The sequence below is a fragment of the Lonchura striata genome, chromosome 31, assembly GCF_050655825.1.
Source record: "Lonchura striata isolate lonStrDom1 chromosome 31, ASM5065582v1, whole genome shotgun sequence".
Taxonomy (NCBI): Eukaryota; Metazoa; Chordata; class Aves; order Passeriformes; family Estrildidae; genus Lonchura; species Lonchura striata.
In genome coordinates, this window is record NC_140733.1 from 6,347,535 (window position 1) to 6,371,233 (window position 23,699).

The 23,699-nt window shown below is 62.4% G+C and overlaps 2 protein-coding genes across 3 annotated transcripts; both read left to right on the forward strand.

Annotated features, from left to right (window-relative positions):
* The first annotated feature begins 33 nt into the window (after positions 1-33).
* LOC146764808 (menin-like) lies at positions 34-9,140 on the forward strand. The gene is made up of 10 exons (XM_085563524.1): positions 34-122; positions 1,356-1,804; positions 2,718-2,926; positions 3,557-3,685; positions 3,792-3,832; positions 3,950-4,037; positions 4,131-4,267; positions 4,730-4,844; positions 5,055-5,219; positions 6,153-9,140. Exons 1-10 carry the CDS (start codon positions 49-51, stop codon positions 6,603-6,605), a joined length of 1,860 nt encoding a protein of 619 aa, XP_085419650.1. The 5' UTR covers positions 34-48; the 3' UTR covers positions 6,606-9,140.
* Positions 9,141-9,728: 588 nt separating this feature from the next.
* SF1 (splicing factor 1) lies at positions 9,729-23,283 on the forward strand. 2 transcript variants are annotated; one of them, XM_085563495.1, is made up of 13 exons: positions 9,729-10,223; positions 11,378-11,503; positions 13,693-13,768; positions 15,571-15,723; positions 15,829-15,918; positions 16,334-16,517; positions 16,596-16,711; positions 16,792-16,899; positions 17,355-17,529; positions 18,384-18,627; positions 19,768-19,827; positions 21,140-21,289; positions 21,770-23,283. In XM_085563495.1, exons 1-13 carry the CDS (start codon positions 9,752-9,754, stop codon positions 22,117-22,119), a joined length of 2,304 nt encoding a protein of 767 aa, XP_085419621.1. In that variant the 5' UTR covers positions 9,729-9,751; the 3' UTR covers positions 22,120-23,283. The 2 variants fall into 2 exon arrangements, with proteins under 2 accessions (XP_085419621.1, XP_085419622.1); XM_085563496.1 differs by having other exon boundaries at positions 9,730-10,223; positions 19,773-19,827.
* The last annotated feature ends 416 nt before the right edge of the window (positions 23,284-23,699 follow it).

Sequence of the window (23,699 nt, forward strand, 5' to 3'; positions counted from 1 at the left end):
CACAACCACTTAACCCCGCCCCAGGCCACGCCCCCCCGCGCTCAGCCAATGGCGGCGCGCGGCGCGCGCAGGCCCCGCCCCTCCCGCCGTGCCCCGCGCCGCCCGCGCCGGCGGCGGCCGCGGTGAGTGGGGGGGCGGCACCGGGACCGGCACCGGGACCGGGACCGGCACCGGCACCGGGGCGGGTCTGGGGGGAGTCCGGGGGTCCCGGGTGGGCTCCGGCACGGGGGCAGCTCTGTGGGGAGGGTCCCGGGTGGTCCCGGAGCGTTTCCGCTGTTTGGGGGTGCCGGGAAGGGGCGGGTCCGTGCCGGGGCTTTCCCCAGTTCTCCTCCGAGCGCCCCCGGTTTGACCCACCCCCCCCAGGACCCCCAACCCCTCATTTCCCCCCCAGTTGTTCCCCCCCACCCCTCGCTCTGTCCCGGCTGTGCTGCACTGGGAGCCCCCCCCCAATAAAATCTCATTTTCCCCCGTAAATCCCCCCAGAGCCCCCTCCCCATCTCCCCGGGACCCCGCCACTCTTTCCCCCATTTCCCCACGAGGGGCTGAAACCGCTGCTCCCGCTCCGCTCGGTGGGCAGCTCCCCCAGACCCCCCCCCCAGAACTGCGCCCAAACCCCCCCAGATCTGCCCCAAGCCCTCCAGACCCCCCAGAACTGCCCCAAGACCCCCAGAACTGTCCCCAGCCCTCCAGAACTGCCCCAGAACTGCCCCCAAACCCCCCAGAACTGCCCCCAAACCCCTCAGAACTCCCCCCAACCCCCCAGAACTGCCCTGAGCCCTCCAGAACCCCCCCAGAACTGCCCCAAACCCCCTCAGAACTGCCCCAAACCCCCACAGAACTGCCCCGAGCCCCCCAGAACTCCCCCCAGCCCCCCAGAACTGCCCCAAACCCCCCCCAGAACTGCCCCAAACCCCCCAGAACTGCCCCAAACCCCCCCCAGAACTGCCCCCAGAACTGCCCCAAGCCCCCCAGAACTGCCCCAAACCCCCCCAGAACTGCCCCAAACCCCCCCCAGAACTGCCCAAACCCCCCCAGAACTGCCCCCAGAACTGCCCCAAACCCCCCCCAGAACTGCCCCAAACCCCCCCCAGAACTGCCCCAAACCCCCCCAGAACTGCCCCAGAACTGCCCCAAACCCCCTCAGAACTGCCCAAACCCCCCCAGAACTGCCCCAAACCCCCCCCAGAACTGCCCCAAACCCCCCAGAACTGCCCCAAGTCCCCAGAACTGCCCCAAACCCCCTCAGAACTGCCCTCAGAACTGCCCCAAACCCCCCCAGAACTGCCCTAAACCCCCTCAGAACTGCCCCAAACCCCCCAGAGCCGCCCCCCGCCGCACTCCCCGGCTCCCCGCAGGCGCAGCATGGGGCTGAAGGCCTGGCAGAAGGCTCTGTTCCCGCTGCGCTCCGTGGCCGCCGTGGTGCGGCTCTTCGAGGCCGAGCTGCGGCAGCCCGAGCCCGACCTGGTGCTGCTCTCGTTGGTGCTGGGCTTCGTGGAGCATTTCCTGGCCGTCAACCGCGTGCTGCCCACCAACGTGCCGGGGCTCACCTTCGAGTCGCGGCCCGGGCCGGACCCCCAGACCCGTTTGTACTTCCCGGTGGCCGAGCTGTCCATCGTGGCCGCGCTCTACGCGCGCTTCACGGCGCAGATCCGCGGCGCCGTGGACCTGTCGCTGTACCCGCGGCCCGACGGCTGCTCCTCGCGGGAGCTGGTGAGGAAAGTGTCCGACGTCATCTGGAACAGCCTCAGCCGCTCCTACTTCAAGGACCGGGCTCACATCCAGTCCCTCTTCAGCTTCATCACGGGTGAGGAGGGGTCCTGGGGGGGTTGCTGGGGCCGGGGTCTCACCTGGAGAGGCCTCAGCTGCTCCTGCTCCAAGGGGTTGGTGGGGGTTGTGTCCTTCTTCAGCTCTGTCACTGCTCCGGGGGTCCCTCAGGGCGGGGTGACCTCCCCTGGGGACAGCTCGGGGTGGGGATGGGGGGTTTGGGGGGCTCTGTGCGTCCCTGAGCCCACCCTGTGTGTCCCTGAGCCACTCCAGTGAGAGTTTGGGGGAGCTCTGTGTGTCCCTGTGTCCCCTCTGTGTGTTCCTGAGCCCCCTGTGTCCCCTCAGGGGTGGGGATGGGGTTTGGGGGGCTCTGTGTGTCCCTGTGACCCCTCAGGGTGGGTTTGGGGGGCTCTGTGTGTCCCTGAGCCCACCCTGTGTGTCCCTGAGCCCCTCCAGTGAGAGTTTGGGGGGCTTTGCGTGTCCCTGTGACCCCTCAGGGTGGGTTTGGGGGGCTCTGTGTGTCCCTGTGTCCCCTCAGGGGGCTCTGGGGGGCTCTGTGTGTCCCTGTGACCCCTCAGGGGGACTCTGGGTGTCCCTGTGTCCCTTCTGTGTGTCCCTGAGCTCCCCTGTGTCCCCTCAGGGGTGGGGATGGGGTCTGGGGGGCTCTGTGTGTCCCTGTGACCCCTCAGGGTGGGTTTGGGGGGCTCTGTGTGTCCCTGTGTCCCCTCAGGGGGCTCTGGGGGGCTCTGTGTGTCCCTGTGTCCCCTCAGGGGGGGCTCTGTGTGTCCCTTTACCCCTCTGGGGGGGGTTTGGAGGACTCTGTGTGTCCCTGTGACCCCTCAGGAGGGTTTGGGGGGCTCTGTGTGTCCCTGTGACCCCTCTGGGGGGCTCTGTGTGTCCCTGTGACCCCTCAGGGGGGCTCTGGGTGTCCCTTCACCCCCGTGCCCCCCCAGGAACGAAGCTGGACAGCTCAGGTGTGGCCTTCGCCGTGGTGGGCGCCTGCCAGGTGCTGGGGCTGCCGGACGTGCACCTGGCCCTGAGCGAGGACCACGCCTGGGTGGCCTTCGGGGCCGGCGGCGCCCAGACCGCCGAGGTCACCTGGCACGGGAAGGGCAACGAGGACAGGAGGGGACAGCCCGTGCAGGCCGGGGTGGCCGAGAGGGTACGGGGGATGTGGGGTGGGGGGTCAGGGGGGCACTGGGGACCTGGGAGGGGTCTGGGGACAGTGGGGACATGGGAGGGGTCAGGGGGGCAATGGGGACATGGGAGTGGTCAAGGGGGGGTCAGGGGGACAGTGGGGACATGGGAGGGGTGAGGGGGGCACTGTGGGGACATGGGAGGGGTCAAGGGGGGACAGGGGGACAATGGGGACATGGGGACAGTGGGAACATGGAGGACATGGGAGGGGCCATGGGGACAGTGGGGACATGGGGGTGGGGGGTCAGGGGGACACAGGAGGGGTCAGGGGGACAGTGGGGACATGGGAGTGGGAGGGTCAGGGGGACACAGGAGGGGTCAGGGGGACAGTGGGGACATGGGGGTGGGGGGTCAGGGGGACAGTGGGCACACGGGAGGGGTGAGAGGGTGCAGGAATGGGGGGACAGGGGTACGAGGGCAGGGGGTCCGCATTGGGACAAGGATGGGGACAAGGGGGGTTCCAGGGGGTGCTGGGCAGGTGGGGACATTGAGGAGCCCCTGGGACAGGCAGTGCGGGCAGTGCAGAGAGGGGACACAGGGGGATGTGTCACCTGTGTCCCTGTGTCACCTGTGTCCCTGTGTCACCTGTCCCCAGAGCTGGCTGTACCTGAAGGGCTCCTACCTGCGCTGCACGCGGCACATGGAGGTGGCGTTCATGGTGTGCGCCATCAACCCGTCCATCGACGGCCACACCGACAGCCTGGAGCTGCTGCAGCTGCAGCAGGTGTGGGGCAGCTGTGGGGCAGGGCTGGCTCAGGTGTGGCTCAGGTGTGGGGCAGTGCCAGCTCAGCTGTGGGGCACCCCCACATCTCTCCTTCCTCTCCCCGCAGCGCCTGCTCTGGCTGCTCTACGACATGGGGCACCTGGACAGGTGAGAGGAGCCCCCGCCCCACCACGGGGCTGCCCCCCAGGCTGCCCTGGGACCCCCCGACCTGCCCCCCGCCCGCCCCACAGGTACCCCCCAAACCGCCCCCCACCTGCCCCACAGGTACCCCATGGCGCTGGGGAACTTGGCCGACCTGGAGGAGCTGGAGCCCACCCCCGGCCGACCCGACCCCCTCACCCTGTACCACCAGGTGACCTGGGGGGGGGGGGTTTTTGGTTTTTGGGGGGCTCGGGGGCGTGGCCAGGTGAGCTCAGGTGTTGCTGACCCCGCCCTGCCGCCCCAGGGCATCCACTCTGCCCGCACCTACTACAACAACGAGCACATCTACCCTTACCTGTACCTGGCCGGCTTCCACTGCCGCAACAAGAACGTCAAGGAGGCGCTGCAGGCCTGGGCCGACACGGCCACCGTCATCCAGGAGTGAGTGGGGGGCTCGGGGGGCGGCGTTTGGGGTCTTGGGGGGACCCTTGGAGGTACCTAGGGGGGTCTCGGGGTACCTCTGGGGTCTCGCTCCTCCCCCTGGGCTGGGGGAGCTCCCTCTCTCCTGTGGGGCTGGGGGGGGTTCTTGGGGGGTGACCAGCCCCCCGTTTTTGGAGGGGTCCATGTCCCCCTGTGCCCCCCACCCAGGGTTGGGTTCTTGGGGTCCCCTTGTCCTTTGTGGGCTCTGGGTTCACTTTAGGGGTCTCCACATCTGTGGGGCAGCCCCCCAAGCTCCGTGTGCACCCAAACCTGTGGGGCAGCCCCCAAACTCTGTGTGCCCCCAACCCCTGGGGTCCCACCTGGAGATCCCTGTGGGGCAGCCCCCCCAGCCCCGTGTGCCCCCCAGCCCCGTGTGCCCCCCAACCCCGTGGGGCAGCCCCCCAAGCCCCCCTGCCCCCCCAGCTACAATTACTGCCGTGAGGACGAGGAGATCTACAAGGAATTCTTCGACGTGGCCAACGATGTCATCCCCAACCTGCTCAAGGAGGCGGCGGCCGAGCCCCCCCCGGGGGCTGAGGTGGGACCTGGAGCCGGGGACCCCCAGATTTGGGGACCCCCGGGTGGCTTTGTGTGGAGGAGAGGCTGCGTGGGGTGGGTCCTGCCCGTGGGGGGGTTGGAATTTGGGGGGGGTCCCTGCTGGTTCTCAGTGTGGTGGGGTGGGGGTGTCCCTGCCCTCCCCCCCCACCCCACAGCTTTGGGGGTCCCCTCTGACTCGGGGGGTCCTCAGGGGGCCCCCGGGGGTCTCCCAGCCCTGCAGGACCCCGAGTGCTTCGCTCACCTGCTGCGCTTCTACGACGGCATCTGCCGCTGGGAGGAGGGGAGCCCCACGCCGGTGCTGCACGTGGGCTGGGCCACCTTCCTGGTGCAGTCCCTGGGCCGCTTCGACGGCCAGGTCAGGATTTTGGGGGTCCCCGGGGAGTCTGGGGGGACCCCGGGGGCGGGGAGCCCCTCCGTGTGCTGGGCCACCTTCCCTGGCCACTTCCCTGCTGGTTTGGTGGCTCGGTGAGGGGTCCTGAGTAGGGTCTGGGGTCCCCAAGTCCTCCTTGGAGGGTCCTGAGTGGGTTTTGGGGGGTCCTCAGCTCATCTTTGGGGCGTCCCTGGGGGTTTGGGAGGGTCCTGAGTGGGGTCTGGGGTTCCCATCTCTTTTTTGGGGCATCCCTGGGGGTTTTGGGGGAGTTTCTGAGCAGGTTCTGGGTTCTCCGTCTCTTTTTTGGGACATCCCACGAGATTTGGGAGGGTCCTGAGCAGGTTCTGGGTTCCCTATCTCTTTTTTGGGACATCCCACAAGATTTGGAAGGGTCCTGAGTGTGCTCTGGGGTTCCCATCTCTTTTTTGGGGCATTCCTGGGGGTTTGGGAGGGTCCTGAGTGGGTTCTGGGGTCCCTCCTTTCTTTTTTGGGGCATTCCTGGGGGTTTTGGGGGAGGTCCTGAGCAGGTTCTGGGTTCCCCATCTCTTTTTTGGGACATCCCACGAGATTTGGGAGGGTCCTGAGTGTGCTCTGGGGTTCCCATCTCTTTTTTGGGGCATTCCTGGGGGTTTTGGGGGGCTCCTGAGTGGGTTCTGGGGTTCCCATCTCTTTTTTGGGGCATTCCTGGGGGTTTTGGGGGGCTCCTGAGTGGGTTCTGGGGTTCCCATCTCTTTTTTGGGGCATTCCTGGGGGTTTTGGGGGGGGTCCTGAGCAGGTTCTGGGTTCCCCATCTCCCCCTTGGGCCATCCCCAGAGATTTGGGGGGATCCCGAGTGTGCTCTGGGGTCCCCTAAAAACCTCTGCTGAGGCGCTGCGGGGGTCTCCACCCCCTCCCTGAGCCCCCCCGTGTCCCCCCCAGGTGCGCCAGCAGGTGACCCTGCTCTCCGAGGACCCCACCCCCCCCGAGGCAGATTTGGGGGGTCCCGAAGACCCCCGCGATTGCCGCCGCCGGGGTCCCCGCCGCGAATCCAAACCCGAGGAGCCGCCCACCCCCAAGAAACCCCCCGAGCGCCGTCCCCCTCCCCGCGCCCCCCGCCCCGAGGAGACCCCGGCCGCCCCTCCCCAGCCCTCCCCCGCGCCCCCCGCACCGGGCCCGGCCGCGCCGCCGCCGCCGCCGCCACCGGGGCCGGTGCTGCGGTTCCGCTCGCAGAAGATGCGGGGGATGAAGGAGCTGCTGAGGGCGGCCAAGGTCAACTCCAGCGCCATCAAACTGCAGCTGACGGCGCAGAGTCAGGTGCAGCCGCGCCGGCCCCGCGCCCCGCCGGGCGCCTACCCCCTGCCCTTCCTCAAGAGACCGAGGAAGGGCTCCTAGGGATCCCAAAAATCCCAAAATGGAGCCCCAAAAAATCCCCAGATCCCTGGGAGATTCAGTGTCCCCCTGCCCTTCTTCAAGAGACCGAGGAAGGGCTCCTAGGGATCCCAAAAATCCCAAAATGGAGCCCAAAAAAATCCCCAAATCCCTGGGAGATTCAGTGTCCTGCTGCCCTTCCTCAAGAGACCCCAAAAGGGCTCCTAGGGACCCTGAAAATCCCTAAAGGGAGCCCCAAAAAATCCCCAAATCCCTGGGAGATGCAGTGTCCCCCTGCCCTTCCTCAAGAGACCCCAAAAGGGCTCCTAGGGATCCCAAAAAATCCCTAAAGGGAGCCCCAAAAAAATCCCCAAATCCCTGGGAGATGCAGTGTCCCCCTGCCCTTCCTCAAGAGACCGAGGAAAGGCTCCTAGGGATCCCAAAAATCCCAAAATGGAGCCCAAAAAAATCCACAAATCCCTGGGAGATTCAGTGTCCTGCTGCCCTTCCTCAAGAGACCCCAAAAGGGCTCCTAGGGACCCTGAAAATCCCTAAAGGGAGCCCCAAAAAATCCCCAAATCCCTGGGAGATGCAGTGTCCCCCTGCCCTTCTTCAAGAGACCCCAAAAGGGCTCCTAGGGACCCTGAAAATCCCTAAAGGGAGCCCAAAAAAAAATCCCCAAATCCCTGGGAGATGCAGTGTCCCCCTGCCCTTCCTCAAGAGACCGAGGAAGGGCTCCTAGGGATCCCAAAAATCCCAAAATGGAACCCAAAAAAATCCCCAAATCCCTGGGAGATTTCGTGTCCTGCTGCCCTTCCTCAAGAGACCGAGGAAGGGCTCCTAGGGATCCCAAAAATCCCAAAATGGAGCCCCAAAAAATCCCCAAATCCCTGGGAGATGCAGTGTCCCCCTGCCCTTCCTCAAGAGACCGAGGAAGGGCTCCTAGGGACCCTGAAAATCCCTAAAGGGAGCCCCAAAAAATCCCCAGATCCCTGGGAGATGCAGTGTCCCTCTGCCCTTCCTCAAGAGCCCCCAAAAGGGCTCCTAGGGACCCTGAAAATCCCTAAAGGGAGCCCCAAATAATCCCCAGATCCCTGGGAGATGCAGTGTCCCTCTGCCCTTCCTCAAGAGACCCCAAAAGGGCTCCTAGGGACCCCGAAAAATCCCTAAAGGGAGCCCAAAAAAATCCCAAAAAGGATCCCCAAAAAATCCCAAAATCCCTGGGAGATTCAGTGTCCCCCTGCCCTTCCTCAAGAGACCCCAAAAGGGTTCCTAGGGACCCTGAAAATCCCTAAAGGGAGCCCCAAAAAAATCTCAAAATCCCTGGGAGATTCAGTGTCCCCCTGCCCTTCCTCAAGAGACCAAGGAAGGGCTCCTAGGGACCCTGAAAATCCCAAAATGGAGCCCCAAAAAATCCCCAGATCCCTGGGAGATGCAGTGTTCCCCTGCCCTTCTTCAAGAGACCGAGGAAGGGCTCCTAGGGATCCCAAAAATCCCAAAATGGAGCCCCAAAAAATCCCAAAATCCCTGGGAGATGCAGTGTCCCCCTGCCCTTCCTCAAGAGACCCCAAAAGGGCTCCTAGGGATCCCAAAATGGAGCCCCAAAAAATCCCCAAATCCCTGGGAGATGCAGTGTCCCCCTGCCCTTCTTCAAGAGACCGAGGAAGGGCTCCTAGGGACCCCGAAAAATCCCTAAAGGGAGCCCAAAAAAATCCCAAAAAGGATCCCCAAAAAATCCCAAAATCCCTGGGAGATTCAGTGTCCCCCTGCCCTTCCTCAAGAGACCCCAAAAGGGTTCCTAGGGACCCTGAAAATCCCTAAAGGGAGCCCCAAAAAATCCCAAAATCCCTGGGAGATGCGGCATCCCGCTGCCCTTCCTCAAGAGACTGTGAAAGGGCTCCTAGGGACCTCAAAAAATCCCAAAAGGGAACCCCAAAAAACCCCAAAATCCCTGGGAGATTCCGTGTCCTGCTGCCCTTCCTCAAGAGGCCACGGAAAGGCTCCTAGGGATCCCAAAAATCCCAAAATGGAGCCCAAAAAAAATCCAAAATCCCAGGGAGACGCAGTGTCCCCCTGCCCTTCCTCAGGAAATCCCAAAAAGGTTCATAGGGATCCTCAAAAACCTCAAAATTCCAGCTTGGCCCTGCCCCAGGTGCAGCTCCCCCAACCCTTTCTCAACAGGTTCCAGACAAAATTCTCTCCCCAAAATGGGAGGGGAGGAACTTGGGGGAAAATTTGGGCAGGAATTTGGGGGGAATCTGGGTAAGGATGAGGGGCTGGCAGATTTTGGGGGACTTTTGGACTTGGGGGTTCAGAGACTTTACCAGGGGGGTTTGGGGAGCAGAGGTGGCGTAAGGAATAGGATTTTTTTGGGGGGGCACAGCTCAGTTTTGGGGTGCCCAACACGAGACCTTTGGGGAGACCCTCAGAACGGACTTTGGGGGGGGGGGGCCCGGATTTGAGGGGGGGGAGAACCGAGATGGGGGAAGTTCCAGGAGCCCGGGTGAGGGGGAGGCCGTGGAATGATGGATAATAAAATAAAATTGCCGCTGGTTTCACCGGGCGCCTCCTGCTGCGTTTTTGGGGGGCGCGGACCCCTCATGAGGGGGCGGCTCCCATGATGCTCCGCGCGCGGGCAGCTCCCGCCATGCTTCGCCAGAGGTTTTGGCGGGCCCCTCTCCCGCCCGCCCTCCGCCGCCGTCTCCGCCAATCAGCGCGCGGCTTTCCTGAGCGACACATGAGCCAACCAATCCGCTGCGCCCGGCCAAAGTCTGCTGCTAACGTCACTCCGGCCCGCCACGGGGTCTCCGGCTGTCCCCGTCCGCGGGCGCGGGGCGGGGCGGGGTGCTGCCAATGGTGGTGGAGGCTCCGCGGTGTGTTCCGCCCTCCGCGCTACAGCCAATCACTGCTCGCCGTTCTGGCCCCCCTTCCCCCGCTTTCCGCTTGAGCGACAGCCCCGTCGACCAATCCCCGCCGCCAGCGCCTCAGCGTCCACCTCCGCCCTCCCGCCCGCTCTCCGGCCAATCCCCGCGGCCGCCGCGCTGACGGACAGCCCCCTCAACCAATCGCGGTGTGCTCTCCCGTTGATCGACGGGCGGCGCGGCCAATCAGCGCGGCGCGCGCGGCGCGGCGGCGTGGAAGGTTCGCGAAGGCCGCGCGGGGGCCGTTCTATGGCGACCGGGGCGAGCGCGGCCCAGCCCGGCCCCGCTCCCGGCCCCGCCGCCTCCCGCGCCCCCATGGCCGCCGCCGCTTTCCCCTTCGCGGCTCTGCCGCCTCCGCCGCCTCCTCCGCCGCCTCCTCCGCCGCCTCCGCAGCCGCAGCCGCCGGCGCAGCCGCCGCCGCCGCCTCCTCCGCCTTCGCAGGCGCCGGGCGGCCCCGCGGCCCCGCAGCCGCCGGGCGGCCCCGCGGCCCCGCAGCCGCCGCCCGCCGCTCCCTACGGGCAGTTCCGCTTTCCCTCGCCGCCGCCCGGCCATGACCCGCCCGCGGCTCCCGCGGGGGCTCCGCCGGCCGCCCCCGCCGCCCCCCCCCAGCCCGCGGGGGCGCCGCAGCAGCCGCGGCCCGAGGAGGGCGCGGGGGGCGCGGGCGCCGGGCCCGGGGACGCGGGGGGACGGGCGGGCGCCGCGCACAAGCCCCGGAGGGCAGGTACGGCCCGGGGCGGGGGTACCGGGGGGTCCGCGGGGTGGGGTGGGGGGCGAGCATCGGGGGGGGGTCGTGGGGAGGGGCTGGGGGGCGTCCCCGGGTTATTCCCCCCCAGTTTGGGGGTCCCCGGGACTTTAATCCTCCTGACTTGTGCGTACCCGGACTGTGGTCCCCCGGTTTGGGGGTACTCGGGCACTGATCCCCGCGATTAGGGGGGCTCTAGCTCTGATTCCCCCAATCTGGGGAGTCCCTGGGCTGTTATCCCCCCAATTCGGGGGTCCCCGGACTGTGATCCCCCCCAGTTCGGGGGTCCCTAGGCTCTGATCCCCCCAATTCTGGGGTCCCTGGGCTGTGATCCCCCCAATGCGGGGGTTCCTAGGCTGTGATTCCCTCAATTTGGGGGTCCCCGGGCTCTGATCCCCCCAACTTGGGGATCCCCGGGCTCTGATCCCCCCCGGTCTGGGGTCCCCGGGCTCTGATCCCCCCCGGTCTGGGGTCCCCGGGCTCTGATCCCCCCCGGTCTGGGGTCCCCGGGCTCTGATCCCCCCTAATTTGGGGATCCCCGTGCTCTGATCCCCCCAATTCTGGGGTACCCGGGCTGTGATCCCCCCAGTTCGGGGATCCCCGGGCTCTGATCCCCCCCAATTTGGGGGTCCCCGGGCTTTGATCCCCCCCGATTCTGGGGTCCCCGGGCTCTGATCCCCCCCAATCTGGGGTCCCCGGGCTTTGATCCCCCCCAATTCTGGGGTCCCCGGTCTGGGATCCCCCTGATTTTGGGGCGTCCCGCTCCCCCCACACCGCCTTGTCCCCCCCCGCCGCCGGGACACGCGTCAGGACACGGGCGGCCAAGGTGGAACCCTCGGAACGGGACCCCCGAACCCCCCCGGGGGACAGAGCTTCACCTCTTAACCCCCCCAAAACACCCCCAAATCCCCTGTCGGGGCCAGCGACCCCCACAATGTCCCCACTGTGGGCACGGGACTTTTTTGGGAACCCCCCGAACAAATCCCCGGTGCCCCTCGGGGAGGGTCAGCGCTGCCGGGTTTGCCCAAATCGCTGCCGGGTTTGCCCAAATCGCTTCTGGATTTGCCCAAATCGCTTCTGCATTTGCCCAAATCGCTGCCGGACCTGCCCGAATCGCGGCGCTTTCCCCGCAGACTTCCCGCGGAAGCGGAAGCGCAGCCGCTGGAACCAGGACTCGCTGGAGCAGAAGACGGTGATCCCGGGGATGCCCACGGTGATCCCGCCCGGGCTGACGCGCGAGCAGGAGCGCGCCTACATCGGTAACGGCTCGGGGGGACAACCGCGGCTGCGGGGGCACCGGCCCCGGGAACGGGCTCGGAGCTCGGGGTTTGGGGTGAAAACTCGGGGTTTAGGGTCAGAGCTTGGGGTGTGGGCTCAGTTTGGGGTTTAGGGTCAGAGCTCAGGGTTTGGGGTCAGAGCTCGGGATTTAGGGTCAGAGTTCGGAGTTTAGTGTTAAAACTCGGGGCTTATTGTCAAAGCTTGAAGTTTAGGGTCAGAGCTCAAGGGTTTAGGGTGAGAACTCGGGGTTTAGGGTCAGAGCTCAGGGTTTAGGATCAGAGCTCGGGGTTTAGGGTGAGAACACGGGGTTTAGGGTCAGAGCTCAGGGTTTAGGGTCAGAGCTCGGGGTTTAGGGTCAGAACTCGGGGTTTAGGGTCAGAGCTCGGGGTTTAGGGTCAGAGCTCAGGGTTTAGGGTCAGAGCTCAAGGGTTTAGGGTCAGAGCTCTGGGTTAGGGCTCAGAGCTCAGGGTTAGGGCTCAGAGCTCAGGGGTTTAGGGTGAGAACTCGGGGTTTAGGGTCAGAACTCGTAGTTTAGGGTCAGAACTCGGGATTTAGGGTCAGAACTCGGGGTTTAGGGTCAGAACTTGGGGTTTAGGGTGAGAACTCGGAGTTTAGGGTGAGAACTCAGGCTTTAGGGTCAGAGCTCAGGGTTTAGGGTCAGAACTCGGAGTTTAGGGTGAGAACTCAGGGTTTAGGGTCAGAACTTGGAGTTTAGGGTGAGAACTCAGGGTTTAGGGTCAGAACTCGGAGTTTAGGGTCAGAGCTCAGGGTTTAGGGTGAGAACTCGGGGTTTAGGGTCAGAGCTCAGGGTTTAGGGTGAGAACTCGGGGTTTAGGGTCAGAGCTCAGGGTTTAGGGTCAGAACTCGGAGTTTGGGCTCGGATTTCTTTGCCCACCCCCCAAAGCTGAGGTGCAAGCAGGAGCACACCCACATTGGAAAATTTTGGAGAGGAAAATGGGATTTTAGGGTCAGAACCAACAGGTTTTTGGGTTAAAGTCCCTGTGGAATTGGGGTTAGAACCCCCTGAGATTCTGGGGCTAAACCTCAAGGATTTGGGATTAGATCCCCCGTGTTCGCATCAGTAACAGCCCCAAATTTTGGAGTAGATCTGGGAAATTTGGGGGCAGCATCCCAGCAGAACTTGGGGTCACAACTCCCCTGGGGTTCAGGATCAGAACCCCTGTGGGACTTAGGGAAAGTAAATTAAGCCAAAACTTGCAATTTTGGGTAATAATGTGCAGATTTAGGTGAAAATGTATCCTATTAATGCAACAATCTCTTGGTTAACAACGTTCATTTTTTGGTAATGATGTATTTTTAGATGTTATTGTGTGTTTTAAGGTACCAATCTTATTCTGATAACCTTCATTTTTAGTAATATTCAGGTGGTTTAGGTAATAATGACTATGTTTAATTACATCTCCTGTTCTAGGTAATAACAGTTGCTTTTTTTAGTAGTAGTCATGTGTTTTGGGTAATAATGTGGTTATTTTAGGCAATGTCTATTTTTTTAGGAATAATCTCTCATTTTAGGTAAAATTGTGGTTGTCTTAGACAAAAGTGTGGTTGTTTTAGGTAATAACGTTTACCTTCTGTAGTAAATAATCTCACATTTTAGGTAACAGTGTGGTATTCTAGGAAATAATGTCTTTTTTTGACTGATAATCTTCTATTTTAGGTAATAATGTCTGGTTTTATGATAACAATCTCTAGATTTTCCATAAGAATGCCAGGCGGTTTGGTAATAATGTGCTTTTTTGGGTAATCCTGTGATTTTTTTTATAACAATGTGACTTTTTTTCTTACGTGATAACCTGCTTTTTTTGGTAATAACATGTTTTTTGGGGTAACAATGTGTTTTTTGAGGTAATAACCTGCTGTTATTGCTAAGAAGGTGTATTTTACTGCTAATAATGTCAATTTTAGGTAACAACACCTGCTTTTTCTCACCGTAACCGTTTGGTTTTAGGGCAGTAATGCCTGGTTTTGGTGCCATGGAGCCGGTGTAGGTAGAGAAAAAAAAAAACAACAAAACAAAAACAAAACAAAAAGAGTGTTAACCTGGGGTAAGGAGTATTTTGGGGGAGGAATGGGGTTTTTTTTTTGGGGTGAAATGTGGGTGTTTTGTAACTGTGTCTCTCTCACCTCTCCGGGACCGGGTTCCTTCCAGTGCAACTGCAGATCGAAGACCTGACCCGCAAACTGCGCACGGGAGACCTGGGCATCCCCCCTAACCCCGAGGACAGGTCGGGACCTCCCCCCCCTGCCCCCCCGGGCACCCCCGGGGCCCCCCCAGACCTGGGCACCCCCCGGGACCCCCGGCAGCCGCAAGCAGCGCACGGGAGACCCCCGGCAGTGCCCCCAGCCCGGGACAGCTCGGGGACCCCCTCCCGCATAATTCCCCCCCTCTGGATTTGGGGGTGCTGCTCTGGACACCCCCCTGCTAAACCAGGGCCTCCCCCCACCCGATTTTGGGGTGTTCCCCCCTGAGTTTGGGGGTGCTGCTCTCCGCGCCCGGCCTGGGCGTCGTTAGGTGCGGATTAACGACCCGCAGCGGTGGCTTAATGAGCTCTGGGGGCTTAACGAGCACCCAGGGCCCCACTGCACCCCCTTTTCCCTCTCCTTTCCCCCCTTTTCACCCCAATTTGTCTCTGGGGGGGGGCAGAGCTGCCGCTGCCCCTGCAAAGGGCCAAATTCCCCCCTCCGCTCCCTCTCTTCACCTTTTCCTCCTGTTTTGGCCCCGTTTTTCTGTGCCAGGGCAGGGCAGGGTCCCTCCAACCCGCAAGGGGGGGACCCTCACCCCTCAGGGACCCCTACTCTGGGGGGGTCCCCATCTCTGGGGGGGTCCCCAACCCCGGGGGGGTCCCTGTGTCCTCAGGGATCCCTCCCCTTCCGGGGGTCCCTCACCCCGGGGGGGCCCTCCCGAGTCCCAGGACCGGGGGCAGGGGGGCACCCTCCGGCCCCCCAGGTTTTGGGGGTCACACCTCCGCCCTCCCCACACACACAGCCCCAGGTTTTGGGGGTCTCCCAGGTTTGGGGGGGGCGCAGGCCCCCCGCGCTAACCCAGCCTTGCTCCTGCAGCGCCCCGGGCCGAGGCCGCTCCCCCGCTGCGGCGTCGTTAGCGCTGGTTTGGGGGGGAATTAATTAATGAATTAACGATTAATCACGAGCGGGGACAGTGACGTCGCAGTTCCACCGAGGACCCGGCTGCTGCCAACCCCGAAAAGTCGCTTTTTCCCCCCAAACCGGGGGCAGGTTCGACTGTCGCCCGCGCCGGCTGTTTTTGGAGGATCCGCCTTAATCTCTTCCCTTCTTGCAGCCGCTGCCAAAATTCGCTATTTTGGGGGGGGAGGGGAGCCAAGGGCCGATTTAACCAAACCCGAGCGATTCTGACTCTTTTTTTTTTTTTTCCTTCCTCGCTGATAATTCTGATTTTTAATCATAATCTGATTTTCTCACCCCGACACGGCTCAGCTCAAGCGACCTTGACTCTTCCCTCCGGGGCTGCCAAAGCCGCGCGGCCCCCCCAGACAGGGACCTTTTCCTCCTAGAAACCGGGAAATTGGGCAAAACCGGGGAGAACCGGGCACAACCTGGGAGAAAAGGAGCAGGAACGGGGCAGAGCCAGGGAGAAACAACAAAACCGGGGACAAAGGGGCCAAACCCTGACCCAGCAAAGGCCAAATGGCAGAGAGGGAGGGGGAGGGGAGGGCTGTGCTCTGCTGGCCTTAATTGGGCACTAATTAATGCTCCCCCCCCCCAGTTATCCCCTCCTGGGGGTGGTGGGGGCAGTGGCACGGGCAGGCGATGGGGGCAGGGTTGTGGTGGTTTGGGGAGGGGGGCTCTGGGGGGTGCAAACCCCCCCCCACCCAGAGGGGTCCTGACCCCTCCCCACCCCTCCACATCCCCCTCCCCATCGCCAACAGCAAGGGGAGGGAAGACCCCCCCACACCCGGGGGCTGGGAGGGTCGGGGAGGGGGTTCTGGGGGCACAGCCCCCCCCGAGGGGTCTGGGGGCCCCCCGGTGACCCCCCCACCCCCCGGAGCAGGTCCCCCTCCCCGGAGCCCATCTACAACAGCGAGGGGAAGCGCCTGAACACGCGGGAGTTCCGCACGCGCAAGAAGCTGGAGGAGGAGAGGCACAACCTCATCACCGAGATGGTGGCCCTGAACCCCGACTTCAAGCCCCCAGCTGACTACAAGTGAGGAGAGACCCCCCCCCCCACCCAGCTCCCTGATTTGGGGCTGGTTCTGCCCGATTCGGGGCTCCCCCAAGCGTTTGAGCCCCGATTTTTGTCCTTCCCCAGGCCACCGGCGACGCGGGTGAGCGACAAGGTGATGATCCCGCAGGATGAGTACCCCGAGATCAACTTCGTGGGGCTCCTCATTGGGCCCAGGTGGGCACCCCCAGATCCTGGGGGGTGGCAGGGCTCTGGGGCTGGGAGGGATCCCCTCAGCTTCACCCCAGGGATGTGCTGGGTCCGCGTGCCAACACCTGTAGGGTCCTAGTGGGTGTCCCTTTGCCCCCTTGTCCTCTCAATCCCCCCTAATTAACACAGGGCTGTTAATGACGCACCCCTATCCATAACGAGCCTGAGCTCCTGATGAACCAGGTCCCCACTCCCCCCAGTGTGGGTGCCCCGATGGACCTGTGGGATCCATCCCCCCAATCTGGGAGGTGGGACCCCCCAAAATTCCCGAGCAGAACACGGAAGAGGAGCACGAACCCCAGGGCAAGGAGGGGGAAGGAGGCGAGGAGGGCTCTGTGGGAGCTCCGAGGGCCCCCCAGCAATCCCCGGTGCCCCGCTGCAGGGGGAACACGCTGAAGAACATCGAGAAGGAGTGCAACGCCAAGATCATGATCAGGGGCAAGGGCTCGGTGAAGGAGGGCAAGGTGGGCCGCAAGGACGGGCAGATGCTGCCCGGCGAGGATGAGCCCCTGCACGCCCTCGTCACCGCCAACACCATGGAGAACGTCAAGAAAGCCGTGGAGCAGGTTCGGGGCTGTCCCCGAGGGGTTTGGGGGGGTCTGGAGGTGCAGCCCACCCCGTCTGACACCCGCTGTGCCCCCCAGATCAGGAACATCCTGAAGCAGGGCATCGAGACCCCCGAGGACCAGAACGACCTGCGCAAAATGCAGCTGCGGGAGCTGGCGCGGCTCAACGGGACCCTGCGGGAGGATGACAACCGGTCAGAGGGGTCCCACCCCCCCTAATTAATGTTTAAATAACCCCCCAGAAACCCTAAATAACCCTGATCCCCCTCGGCAGCATCCTGAGGCCGTGGCAGAGCACTGAGACGCGCAGCATCACCAACACCACGGTGTGCACCAAGTGCGGCGGGGCCGGGCACATCGCCTCCGACTGCAAGTTTGCCAGGTGACCCCCAAAATAAACCCCCAGATCCTCCTTTGGGGATTCCCTAAATGTCCCACAAAAACACACCAGATCCTCCTGAGATCCTCCCAAAACTCTTGAGATCTCTGCCTGAACTCCCTACAAATGCTCCTTAAATCCCTGAGATCTCAAGTGTTCCCAAACCTTGAGATTCCCTAAATCAGCCCAGAGATTTCCCCAAACCTTCCCCAGATCCCTCAAAATCCACTCTGAACTTCCCTGGGATTCCACCACGTCCTCAAAACCCCCTTGGAGGTCTCCCTGAGACATCCCCAAAACCCCACCAAATACCCTTAAATCCTCTCAAGCCCCTCTGAAACCCCCCCTGAGCTTTTCCTGAGCCATGCACGGGAACCACCCCTGTGGCCAGAGGTGGGGTGGGGGATTTGGGGGTGCAGCCCCCCCTCCCCAAGCTCACCATCCCGCCGGGTTGCCAGGCCTGGGGACCCGCAGTCGGCGCAGGACAAGGCCCGGATGGACAAGGAGTACCTGTCCCTGATGGCCGAGCTGGGCGAGGCCCCGGTGTCCGTGAGCTCCAACGCCGCCCACAACAACAGCCCCTTGTCCAGCAGCCACCGTGCCGCCAGCCAGGCTGGGGGACAGCCCCCCCCGGTGAGTGACCCCCAAAAAACCCCTCTGGGCACCCCCAGAATTCACACAACTCACCCCAAAAAACAACCCATTGGGAGGTGTGGGGACAGCTCCTCTCCCCAGTGAGTGACGCCCCCAAAAAACACTTCTGGGAAGACCCAGAATTCACACAACTCCCCCAAAAAACAACACATTGTGAGGTGTGGGGACAGCTCCTCTCCCCAGTGAGTGACCCCCCAAAAAACACCTCTGGGAAGACCCAGAATTCACACAACTCACCCCAAAAAACAACCCATTGGGAGGTGTGGGGACAGCTCCTCTCCCCAGTGAGTGACCCCCCATAAAACACCTCCAGGAACCCCCAGAATTCACATACCTACAGAACCACCCCCAAAAAACAACCCATTGTGAGGTGTGGGGACAGCTCCCCTCGTCAGTGAGTGACCCCCCAAAAAACACCTCTGGGAAGACCCAGAATTCACACAACTGCCCCCAAAAAACAACCCATTGGGAGGTGTAGGAACAGTTCTCTCCAGTGAGTGACCCCAGGATCCACACATCCATCCCTGACCCCACAAAACCACCCCAAAACCAGCCCTGATCACCTGGCAGGGGGGTCATCATCCCCTGGGGAGTGACCCCCACCCCAAAAAACACCTCTGGGCACCCCCAGAACCCTCACATCTACCCCAGAACCAGCCAGGTGGGAGTGGGGAGCAGTGACCCCTCCTGTGACCCCCAGCCCCCCCCAAATGACCCACAGACCCTCCTGACCCCCCAATTTCCTCCCCCCACCGCATGAGCTCCATCCCCTCAGAACCCCTGTAACCCTGCGACCCCCCAAACCCCCCTGACCCCCTTTTTCACCCCCCCAGAGCCGCCCCCCCTGGATGAGCTCGGCGCCCTCGGAGAACCGCCCCTACCACGGGCTGCACGGGGGGCCCGGGGGTCCCGGGGGTCCCCACAGCTTCCCCCACCCCATGGCTGGCATGGGGGGCGGGCATGGGGGGCACCCCATGCAGCACACCCCCAACGGGCCCCCCCCCTGGATGCAGCCCCACCACCCCCCCATGGGCGGGGGGCCGCACCCCCCGGGCCACCCCGGCCCCCACCACATGGGTACGGACGATCCTGCCTGGGGAGGGGGCTCGGGGGGGGAAAGGGGTTTTTTTGGGGTGAAAAGGGGGTTTTTTGGGGTGAAAAGGGTTTTTTTGGTGAAAAAGTGTTTTCTCTTGGGGTGAAAAAGGGGTTTTTTTGGGGGTGAAAAGGGGTTTTGGGGGTGAAAAAGGGTTTTTTCTTGGGGTGAAAAGGATTTTTTTGGGGGTGAAAAGTGTTTTTTTTGGGGGGGTGAAAAGGTTTTTTTTTGGGGGGTGAAAAAGGGGTTTTTTTGGGGGTGAAAAGGGGTTGTTTTGGGGGTGAAAAAGGGTTTTTTCTTGGGGTTAGAAGGATTTTTTTGGGGGTGAAAAGGATTTTTTGGGGGGGTGAAAAAGGGGTTTTTTTGGGAGTGAAAAGGGTTTTTTCTTGAGGTGAAAAAGGGGTTTTTATGGGATAAAAAGGGTTTTTTCTTGGGTGGAAAAGGGTTTTTTTGGGGGTGGAAAGGGTGGATTTTTTGGGGGGTGAAAAGGGGTTTATTAGGGTGAAAAGGGTTTTTTGGGGGTGAAAAGGGGTTTTCTTGGGGTGAAAAGGGTTTTTTTGAGGGTGAAAAAGGGGTTTTTAGGTTTTTTTCTTGTGTTGAAAAGGTTTTTTTTGGGGGTGAAAAGGGGTTTTTTTGGGGGGATGAAAAAGGGTTTTTTTGGGTTGAAAAAGAGGGTTTTTTTGGGGGTGAAAGGGGGGCCGTTGGGCACTCCCACCTTTTTTCTAAGTGGGGAGCTGGGGAGATTCCATGGGAAATTGGGGCAGAGGGAGGAATTTGGGATTTTTGGGGTGGGGAGGAGTGCTCGGGGGATTTTGGGGGTGAAAAGGGGGATTTGGCCACATTTGTTCATCTTTAACATCGACCTGGGAAGTTTTTTGGTTTGGGGGGGCGGAGGATTTTTGGGGGTGAGGAGTGGGAATTTGGGGGGGGGGGAAACTGTGGATTTGGGGATGGGAGGATTTTGGGGGTTTTTTAACCCTTATTTTCCCAAGCAATGGTTTTGGATGTGAAGCTGAGGAGGGAAGGGGATTTTTGGGGCTGGGTTTTTGGGGGTGGGGGGTGTTTTTGGGGGGTGGGGGGGGGTCCCCCCCATCCCTAAGGCCACGGTCTCTCATTCCCTCAAGATCAGTACCTGGGAAATGCGCCGGTGGGCTCTGGGGTCTATCGCCTGCACCAGGGAAAAGGTGAGACCCTCCCCCCAAAAAAAAACCCCAAAACCCCCTCCCCAAACTGCCTGAACCCCAAATTCCCCCTGACCCCCCAATTCCCTGCTCCCCTCAGTGCAGTACTGCTGGCACTGGGTGTCTGGTACCCCCAAATCCTCCTGACCCCCCCAATTTCCCCCTCCCCAATATCCCTGACTGTCCTGACACCCCCTGACCCCCCCCAATATCCCAATTTCCCCCTCCCCAATATAATCCAAATACCCTTGGCTGTTCTGACACCCCCAAATTCCCCTGACCCCCCCAGTTTCCCCCTCCCGAATATGATCCCGATATCCCTGGCTGTCCTGACACCCCAAATTCCCCTTGACACCCCCAATTTCCCCCTCACCAATACGATATCTCTGTCACTGACTGTCCTGGCACCCCAAACTCCCCCTGACCCCCAAAATTTCCCCCTCCCCAATACCCGTGGCTGTCCTGATACCCCCAATTTCCCCCTCCCCAATATGATCCCACTACCCCTGACTGTCCTGACACCCCAAACTCCCCCCGACCCCCCCAATTTCCCCCTCCCCAATATGGTCCCACTACCCCTGACTGTCCTGGCACCCCAAACTCCCCCTGACCCCCCTGATTTCCCTCTCCCCAATACCCGTGACTGTCCTGACACCCCAAACTCCCCCTGACCCCCCCGATTTCCCCCTCCCCAATATGATCCCACTACCTCTGACTGTCCTGGCACCCCAGACTCCCCCTGACACCCCCAATTTCCCCTTCCCCAATACTCTCGGCTGTCCTGATACCCCCAATTTCCCCCTCCCCAATATGATCCCACTACCCCTGACTGTCCTGGCACCCCAAACTCCCCCTGAACCCCCAATTTCCCCCTCACCAATATGATATCTCTGTCACTGGCTGTCCTGACACCCCCAGACTTCCCCTGACCCCCCCGATTTCCCCCTCCCCAATATGGTATCCCTATTACTGACTGTCCTGACACCCCTAAACCTTCCTGACCCCCCCCAGTTTCCCCTTCCCCAATACCCCTGACTGTCCTGGCACCCCAAACTCCCCCTGACCCCCAAAATTTCCCCCTCCCCAATACCCGTGGCTGTCCTGATACCCCCAATTTCCCCCTCCCCAATATGATCCCACTACCCCTGATTGTCCTGGCGCCCCAAACTCCCCCTGACCCCCCCCTGATTTCCCCCTCCCCAATACCCGTGACTGTCCTGACACCCCAAACTCCCCCTGACCCCCCCGATTTCCCCCTCCCCAGTGCCCCCGGCTGTCCCGGCCCCCCCTGACCCCCCAGATTTTGCCCCCCCAGGTATGATGCCGCCGCCGCTGGGTATGCTGCCCCCGCCGCCCCCCCCGCCCGGTGGGCAGCCGCCCCCCCCCTCCGGCCCCCTCCCTCCCTGGCAGCAGCAGCCGCCGCCGCCCCCCAGCAGCAGCAGCACCCCCTTGCCCTGGCAGCAAAGTGAGTCTGGGGGTGTCCCCGGGGCGGTGGGGGGTGGGGGGGTGGGTGGCAGGAGGGATTTTTTGGGGTTATTTCACGGGTTTGGGTCATTTTTCCCAGTTCCCCTAAGAGGGGGGGGCGGGGGTGGTTTGATCCCTCTTGGGAAAGGAAAGGGGGGGGGGTGTTCCCTTGTAAATGGGAGTTTTCTCTTTAATTAACACCCCACTAATTAACCCAAATCCCAGATGAACTGCTCTGGGGGTGGGCAGTGGTGGGGGGGGGTGTCTTGTTCCTTTTTGGGGATTCCCTGCACAAAGGTGGGAGGGGGCTTCCCTGTCCCCAATTAACCCCCGCCATTAATCACCCCGCACCACTACTGGGCTGGGCTGCTCTCCCCCTTCCTCAGACTCCCTTAGCATGAATTCCCCCTCTCTCCAATTAACCCCAGTGCTAATTACCCCCTTCTTTTCCCTCTCTCCCCCCCCCCCCCAAAAACCACAGATACGACGACCACCACGAGCGCTGGCAGCGCCTCCCTCCCTCCCTGGCAGCAGCAGGCGGGGGGGGGTGCGGCGGGGGGGGGGGGGGCTTCTTCGGGGGCCCCCCCACTCCCCGGCAGCCCCTCCATGGTGCCTTTGCCCCCCGGGGTCCAGCCCCCGCTGCCCCCCGGGGCCCCCCCGCCCCCCCCGCCGCCGCCTGGCTCCGGGGGTCTGATGTACGCGCCCCCCCCGCCCCCGCCGCCCCCCCCCATGGACCCTTCTAATTTCGTCACCATGATGGGCATGGGGGTGCCCGCCCTGCCCCCCTTCGGCATGCCCCCCGCGCCCCCACCGCCGCCCCCCCAGAACTGAGCCTCGGGCACTGCCGCTGCGGGGACCCCCCCCCCAAAAAAACAAAAAAAAAAAACAACAACAATGGGGAAAAAAATGACAGCGGGGGATTACCCCCCACCCCCCTCCCCTCGGGGACTGGATCAGTGTGGGGACCCCCCCTCAAAAACATCATGGGGATCCCCCCTTCAAGGACTGATCCATTGTGGGGACCCCACCTCAAAAACATCATGGGGACCCCCCCTCGAAAACATCTCATGGGGATCCCCCCTCAAAAACATCATGGGGATCCCCCCTTCAAGGACTGACCCATTGTGGGGACCCCCCCTCAAAAACATCATGGGGATCCCCCCTTCAAGGACTGACCCATTGTGGGGACCCCCCCTCAAAAACATCATGGGGATCCCCCCTTCAAGGACTGATCCATTGTGGGGACCCCACCTCAAAAACATGGGGACCCCCCCTCGAAAACACCATGGGGATCCCCCCTTCAAAGACTGATCCATTGTGGGGACCCCCCCTCAAAAACATCATGGGGACCCCCCCTCAAAAACATCATGGGGATCCCCCCTTCAAGGACTGATCCATTGTTGGGACCCCCCATCGAGGACTGATTAATTGTGGGGACCCCCCCTCAAAAACACCATGGGGACCCCCTCAGGATTGGTGGATTGTGGGGACCCCCCTCCCCAATAAAATCAGGGAGCCCCCCCCCCCAGACTGATCCATTTTGGGGAGACCCCCTGCCCCCCCATGGGCTGTTCCATCACATGGAGCCCCCCCCATCTTCTACCATGGGCTGTTCCACAATGGGGAGCTCCCCCCTCCATGAACTGATGGATTTTGGGGTTCCCCCACCCAAAACCCCCCCGGGACCACCTTGTGAACTGGTTTACCTCCCACCCCTCCCAAAAATCCCCAACTCAGGGGCGGCCCTGAATTGAGGAGGGGGCGGGGGGCAGAAATGGGGGGGAGTTGGGGGGGGGTGCAGCGACACAAACCTGAGCCCTCCCCCCCCCAAAATCTCGGGGTCCCCCTCTCCTGTGTTACTCCCTCTTCGTTCTGGGCCCCCCCCTCCCCAAAAAATAAAACTCCCCTCCCCTTGTAGAGCCCCCCGCGCCCCCTCCCCCCGCGCTTTTTTTGTGTATGAATAAAGGAGCGGGACCCCCGTTGGGCCCCCCCTCATTTCGTGTCCCGTGTCCCCCCCCCGCGTCACCGGGGTCGGGTTTCACCGTGTCCCTTCCCCCCCGCCGTGAAACCGGAGCCGGTGCGGCGGGGGTCGCGCCCCCCACCCCCTGCGGCCGTCACTCAGCGCCGAGGTCACCGCGAATGTCGCGACCTCGGCCGCGATCCGGTTACCGGGGCGGGGGGGAGGTGGCTGGGGAGGGGGGGGACAGCACACACGGACCCCCAGGACCCCCCCCCTCAACCCAGCGAGGGTGAGGGGACACCCAGAGACCCCCCCGACCTTCCCCCGGGGCATTCGGGACCCCCCGGTTTTGGGGAGGGGTCTCAGGGGTGTGTGGGACCCCTCAAGCGCCGCCTCCTCATGAATAATTAACGAGCAGTGGGCGCTGTCCGCCCCGAGCTCCGCCCCTTGA